The sequence below is a fragment of the Giraffa tippelskirchi genome, chromosome 7, assembly GCF_054371585.1.
Source record: "Giraffa tippelskirchi isolate mGirTip1 chromosome 7, T2T-mGirTip1v1.2.pri, whole genome shotgun sequence".
NCBI classification, from domain to species: Eukaryota; Metazoa; Chordata; class Mammalia; order Artiodactyla; family Giraffidae; genus Giraffa; species Giraffa tippelskirchi.
Window position 1 is genome coordinate 38496692 of NC_137281.1, and position 7005 is coordinate 38503696.

Sequence of the window (7005 nt, forward strand, 5' to 3'; positions counted from 1 at the left end):
CACTGTAAAACTAAAAGTCTTGCTTCCCATACCCACCCCCGCGGAAGGGAGGATCTCTGCCGAAAGAAAACAGGTTGGCGCGAGACCCCGGGAGCAGGAGAAGGGGGAGGGAAAAGAAGAATCTCTACGGACCGAAAATTCCAGTATATTAACTTCTCCAAGCGCTCCCTGAAAGTTCCTGGAGCCTCCGCCACCCGGCTCCCTGCTCCTCCCCCATCCCACGCCTGCTTGGGGCTCCGGTGGGCTCCGTTTCCCTGACACCGCTCCCCAGGATGCCCGGGGTGTCCACTCTGCAGCAACCCCCCCAACACACACGCCATTTCTAAGAAAGGATTCTGCACCCTGACATCGGCGCGGCGTGAACGTGGTTAATTGCAGGATTTGGTCCTCTGGGAAGGGGGCTACCTTGCTTCCCCGCCCCGCCCCGCCCCGCCCCGCCCCGCCCCGCCCCGCCCCGCCCCGCCCGGGCAGTGAGATGATCCTGGAAGACTCCCTTAGAGCACACGCCCCCACTTCCCTCACGCCTCTTCCACTCCCTCCCTAAGCTGCTGAGAGTGGCCTAGAGTCTAGAGGTGCGAGCTGGAAAGCGGGCCGGGGCAGAGTAAAGTCCCAACGCCTGCCCCGGACCAGGGTCTGTCTGGTCCCGACCCAGATCCCACGCACTGGGGCAGGAGGAGAGGTACCGAGAGGCGGGAAGCGAGAGGGGTGAGCTGACCCAGTGCTAACCCCGGTCCCCGCGCCTCCCGCGCCCCCTTCCGCCGCGGGCCAGAGGGGGCGGGAAGGCACTCGCTGCGCCCGGACTCCCGCCCCCGCCCCGCCCCGCGCGCCTTCTCTGCGGGGTGGGCGGCCCCGCCTGCAGGGCGCCCAGGCGATTGGCGACTCGCGAAGGAGACGCGAGGAAAAGTCGAATAAGAGGGCGCGACGTCAGACCCGAGATTTGGGGAAGGGCGAGGGAGGGGGTGAGGGCGGGGACGGATACACCGATACAGATAGGGACACACACACCCCTCCCCCCCAACCCCCGCGCACGGCACCCCAAGTGTCCACAAGTTTAGGCCGCCTTAGCCGAGAGCTCAGAGGCCGGGGGATGTGAGTGTGGGGAGTGTGGTGTGTGTACAGAGAAAATAGATTTTATAAAGAAAGAGTGACGGGAACAGAAAAGGGAGAGAAAGGAACAGTGAGAAAGGGAAAGACGAGAAAGAAGAGTTCCGTAGTCCAGGAGCGTGAAAGAGCCCGAAGGAGCGGAAGCGATCCTGGGGGGAAGAGGAGCGCAGAAAGGGGAGGAGAGAGGAAGGGCGAGAAGGGGGAGTGAAAACTAGAGGAGGGCGAAGGAAGCGAGGCGCGACACTGCTCGAGGAGAGGAGGGCAGCGAGGAGCCAGGCGCGGGCAGAGGCAGCTCCGGAGGCCGAGAGGAGGGAGCGCGGCGCAGAGAGGAGGGGCTTGCGGGCCCGTAGAAATGTCAATCAGATTCCGGAGCCCCGGGAATCTCCGCCAATCTGTTCGGACCTGACCTGGGCTCCTCGCCGCCGCCGCCGCCGCCGCCGCCGCCGCGGAGCAGATCAATAGGCGAACGCGGAGCGCAGCGCAGCGCGGAAGGCAGCGCGGCCGCAGCCGGGCCCAGCCCCCGATGCGCCCCGGAGCCCGCGGGCGGCGCTGAGCTGGGCGGCCCCGGGGGGCCGGGCCCCCTCTCCGTCCGTGCCCCGCGGGCCACCATGTCCTTCCCCCAGCTCGGATACCAGTACATCCGCCCGCTCTACCCACCCGAGCGCCCGGGGGCCGCCGCCGGCGGTGGCAGCGCTGGGGCCCGGGGCGGCCCGGGAGCCGGCGCCTCGGAGCTGGCTGCCTCGGGGTCCCTGTCCAACGTGCTCTCGTCCGTGTACGGGGCGCCCTACGCCGCGGCGGCAGCCGCAGCCGCAGCCGCCCAAGGCTACGGCGCCTTCCTGCCCTACGCCGCCGAGCTGCCCATCTTCCCTCAGCTGGTAAGTGCCCTGGGAGCCGCGGAAGGGAGGTTAGAGCTGGGGCGCCGGACGAGGTGTGCGCGCTGAGAGTAGACTAGCGTGGCCTGGGCCGGGAGGGTGGAGGCGGCGACGGCCGGGGCTCATCCACGCTCCCTCCGCGCGTGTCCCTTCCTTCTCCATGTGCGTACAGGGCACGCAGTATGAGCTGAAGGACAGCCCCGGGGTGCAGCATACGGCCGCGGCCACCGCGTTTCCGCACCCGCACCCCGCCTTCTACCCATATGGCCAGTACCAGTTCGGGGACCCATCCCGTCCCAAGAACGCCACCCGAGAGAGCACTAGCACGCTCAAGGCCTGGCTCAACGAGCACCGCAAGAACCCCTACCCCACCAAGGGCGAGAAGATCATGCTGGCCATCATCACCAAGATGACCCTCACCCAGGTGTCCACCTGGTTCGCCAACGCACGCCGGCGCCTCAAGAAGGAGAACAAGATGACCTGGGCGCCCCGCAGCCGCACCGACGAGGAGGGCAACGCTTATGGGAGCGAGCGCGAGGAGGAAGACGAGGAGGAGGATGAAGAAGAAGGCAAACGCGAACTGGAGCTGGAGGAGGAGGAGCTCGGGGGGGAGGAGGAGGACACCGGGGGCGAGGGCCTGGCGGACGACGATGAGGACGAGGAGATCGATTTGGAGAACTTAGACGGCGCGGCCGCGGGGCCCGAGCTGGCCCTGTCAGGGGCGTCGCACAGGGACGGCGACCTCGGCCTGGAACCCATCTCAGACTCCAAGAATAGCGACTCGGACGACAGCTCCGAGGGCTTGGAGGAGCGTCCGCTGCCCGTCCTGAGCCTGGCCCCAGTGCCACCGCCCGTGGCCACGGCTCCGCCATCTCCGCCCTCGCCCCCAGCGGGCCTGGATCCCTGCGCTCCTGCACCGGCGCCCGCCTCGGCCCTGCAGAAACCCAAGATCTGGTCCCTGGCCGAGACGGCCACAAGCCCGGACAACCCGCGCCGCTCGCCTCAGGGCGCGGGGGGTTCTCCCCCCGGGGCAGCGGTCGCGCCCTCGGCCCTGCAGCTCTCTCCGGCCGCCGCGGCCGCGGCTCACAGACTCGTCTCGGCGCCGCTGGGCAAGTTCCCCGCTTGGACCAACCGGCCGTTCCCAGGCCCGCCGCCTGGCCCACGTCCGCACCCGCTCTCCCTGCTGGGCTCGGGCCCTCCACACCTGCTGGGACTTCCCGGAGCCGTGGGCCACCCGGCCGCCGCCGCCGCCGCTGCCTACGCTCGGCCGGCGGAGCCCGAGGGCGGAACAGGTGACTGCGGCGCGCAGGATTTGGAGGGAGGGGGTGAGTCAGGGGGTCGCGTCCGGGCAGGTCCCTCGCGGGCGCAGGGCGCTTACCACTCCGCGCCCGCCTCCCGCGGCCCGGGACGCAGAGCGCTCTAAAGGCCCTCCTTTTTCTCCCCGCTTTCCGTAGATCGCTGTAGTGCCTTGGAAGTGGAGAAAAAGTTACTCAAGACAGCTTTCCAGCCGGTGCCTAGGCGGTAAGAGACCCCGAACTGGGGCGGGGGTGTTGGGACTGGCAGGCCGGGGAAGGAAGGAATGCGGAGGCAACTAGGTTTCAGCTCTCCCCGCCCCACCCCACCCCGGGGGAACGCAGCTAGGAAGCGCTTTTACAAGGGGACGAAACGCACTCCTCCGTCGTCCCCGCGGGCTCTGAGATGACTCTCCGACAGTCCCAGTCCAGACACCGGGGCTCCGGTGAAGCCCACCTCCTACCAGCCCCAGACCTCGGGTCCTGACGCCTCCCGCCCAATCTTATAGTTAAACTGGAAGACCAGCGTCCACAGCTGGACCTCATTTCACAGTGAGATCTGCCTGCCTCCTTGCCCCCCCCACCCCGGCCTCCACCCTGGGATGGGTCTCCCAGTCCTAGGGTGCGTCGGTCCCCCCTAAATCTCTTTATTTACTACCATCGCCTCTCTCTTGCAGGCCCCAGAACCACCTGGATGCCGCTCTGGTCTTATCGGCTCTTTCCTCATCCTAGTTCTTTTTTTAAAAGAAATTTTTAAATCGTTGTAATAATTGTAAAAAAAAAAATCGCTCTGTATAGTTATGACTTGTAAGCATGTCGGTGTATGAATATCTAAAAAGAAAACTAAAGAAAAAAAAAGGAATAAAACAAATCCCCCCCTCAGTCCTACCCCCAGTGGCTTCTGTTCCCCCACATTAGCTGAGTTTGTGAGGTTTGTTTGTTCGGTTGGTTTTGAGGGGTGGAGTTTCAGTGAGAATAAGTGCGTCTGACTTTTTTTTTTTGTATATACAGAAAAATGTACATATGTGTGAACCAAATTGTACAAGAAAGTATCTATTTTTGGCTAAATAAATGAGCTGTTGCCACTTTGACTATAAACCGCCTGTCTGCCCCGAGAGGGGTCTGCTTGGTGCTTTTTGGTTTGTTTTTTGTTTTACCCTCCACCCCACGCCCATGTTTGAAGAGTCGCCGGAATCAGCAGAAAAGAAGGCGAGGCGAGTCAGGGACAGCAGAAGCGGAGGAGAGGCCGAAGCGGCCGGGCTGGGGGCGCCGCTGGAGAAGAGGCGGTTGGAGAAATACCCCGGGCGCTCGAGAGAAAGGGCAGAGGAGACAGGTGGGAAACGGGACAAAATTCCCCTCAAGGAGCCGGGAAACTGGGCCCAGCTCCCAGTTCCACTGAAGCAACCGCGGGGCCTTGGGGCCTTGTCTGATGACACAGCAGAAAGACACAAGAAGGATCTGGAAGCCTGCACCCCATCCTTCCATAGACTCAACTGAGGCTTTCTCAGTCTTGTATAAGGGACTGTGCAAGCTCCGTTTTCAGACCCCCTTACAACCACACGGACCCCCAGACACCTCCTTATAGATATATGGATATGGGGTGGCAGTGAGTGGGGGTGTATGGAGGAGCGGGAAATCCAGGGGTGCACATCCTTTCCCTTTGTTGACACTGCCCAGCCCGCATTATGAGTTGAGGGGTCGATTCCGCGCGGCATCTGTGCGTCTTGGCACCCCAGTGGGTTTTCCCCAAGTGCCCTGGAAGGGCAGCTTTCTGAGGTCCCTGCGTGGGGAAGGCAGGGGAGCTGCGGTTCCGGCGGATGCAAGGGTCCAACCCGGAGTCCGGCTCCAGGCCCGACGGGTGGGCGGGCCGGGGGAGGGAGCCGGGAAATTTGGGGCTGGAGCTCCCTCTACAGGACAAAAGGGCAGCTCGGCGCTTGCCTCGGCGGCCTCTCCAGCCAGGCCGCGCGTCTAGTCCCTTCCGCGCCTTCTTTTCTCCCTGGAAGTCAGCCAGCCATGCCCAACTTTGACTTAAGTTGTAGAGATGCTGGAAGAATGGCGCCTTGGGATACCAAGTGGGAGTATCCTTTTTGCATCTCCCTTCCCACGTGGAGTTGGTAAATATATAGAGCGGCCAGACACCCAGTGTTTGCCCCCGCACAGTGGGGCATATCACAATCTCGCGGGTCCCCGGGAAGTTTAGGGGGGGAGCCTGCACACTCGAAGTCATATTGTACATCTTAGAGATCCGGTGGAAGTGGAGGGAGTCCGGCAAGGACCCACCCAGAGGGGCGCAGCCGCCAGTTCTGCGCCCCAGCTCACCTGCCTGGAGGCTGGGAGAGCAGGCAGGAAGGAGGGTCGGTCTTGGGCCTTTGGGGCCCACTGTGGGCGGGTGAGACAGAAGCATATACTTAGCAAAGACGTTGCAACGATGGGACTTGTTCCCCCAGCCCCTAACCCAGAAGAGAGACTTTAGGCTCCTTCCCAGGTGGCAGACATAGGCTGTGGTTCATCCCTGGGCCTGGGCGTACTGCCTCTGGACGTGGAGTCCAGTTCCAGTTGCCTGTGCCTTGAACCTCGGAGGCCAGGGCTCCATACCCGGGCAGAGGCCTCTGGTTAACATGAGTGTCTTCACATGGACAAGCCTGATAGCCCCTCAGCTAGTAACTCACAGGCTTCATGGAGCACAGACCAGAGTTCCCCCTCTCAGCATCCTGGGAAACTCTGGGCAGACAATGAGCTTCTCTGCACCCTATTTCTTCACCTGTAAAATGGGAATAGTGACCTGGTAGGGTGGTGGTGAGGATGAGAGACAAAGCATGTCCAGTGCTGGCACGTGGTAGGAGGAGTAAATTGCTCTAGTCTTGTCCTTATATTCCAGAATCTCAAACCCCACTCCTCAAACTCCTGGTAGTAGTCTGCCCCATTCTCTCCCATCAGCCATAAAAGTCAGACATCTGAGGATCCAGCTGAACTCAGGCAGAAAGGACACTCTCCAGGTAGGAGTGCGGCAGGGAGAGCAAGTGAGAGCAGAAGCTGGGTGGACAGCCTTTCCATACTGACCGTCCAGCAAGAGATTGAACCATGCATCTGTCTGTTCAGAGGGAGATGGACGTGGAGAGGAGAGACTCAGCTTGGAGAGGTTGGGTCTGGTCGCCTGTCGGTTTGGTCAGCATGTCAACCCATCGTATTCTGGGGATATTGGTCCTTGGAGGAGGCCAATCACACCCCACTGAAAGGGCAGGATATGTGATATCAGAGGAGAGTTGAGGTTCTCCTGGGAGAGACCCAGTATGTGTGTATCTTGCCTATCCCATAGAACACATGGCTGCTTCAAATGGTCCTAAGTGTTAGTGTTTGGTCGTTGAGTCGTGTCTGACTCTTTGCAACCGCATGGACTGTAACCTACCAGGCTCCTCTGTCCAGGGGATTCTCCCGGCAAGGATACTGGAGTGGGTTGCCATTTCCTCCTCCAGGGCATCCTCCCTACCCAGGGATTGAACCCAGGTCTCTCACATTGTGGGCAGATTCTTTACCATCTGAGCCATGAGGGAAGCCCCAATGGTCCCAAGGTGACCCCAATAAGATAATGTGACCAAGACAGAAAGGAACCCCATAGGCTTTTCAGCTAATAGGGGAAAGAGGTGGCCATTTCTCTGCACCACTTTCATTTCACCAGGAAACAGATTCCCCAGCCTCCTCTCAAGACCTCCTCCCTGAGTTCCCCAGCTCATCACTCT

At 61.8% G+C, this 7005-nt stretch overlaps 1 protein-coding gene across 1 annotated transcript; it reads left to right on the forward strand.

Moving 5' to 3' along the window:
• Nucleotides 1-939: 939 nt before the first annotated feature.
• Nucleotides 940-4366, forward strand: IRX3 (iroquois homeobox 3). Its single transcript, XM_081508182.1, has 4 exons — nt 940-1979; nt 2149-3268; nt 3431-3497; nt 3946-4366. Exons 1-4 carry the CDS (start codon nt 1713-1715, stop codon nt 3998-4000), a joined length of 1509 nt encoding a protein of 502 aa, XP_081364308.1. The 5' UTR covers nt 940-1712; the 3' UTR covers nt 4001-4366.
• The last annotated feature ends 2639 nt before the right edge of the window (nt 4367-7005 follow it).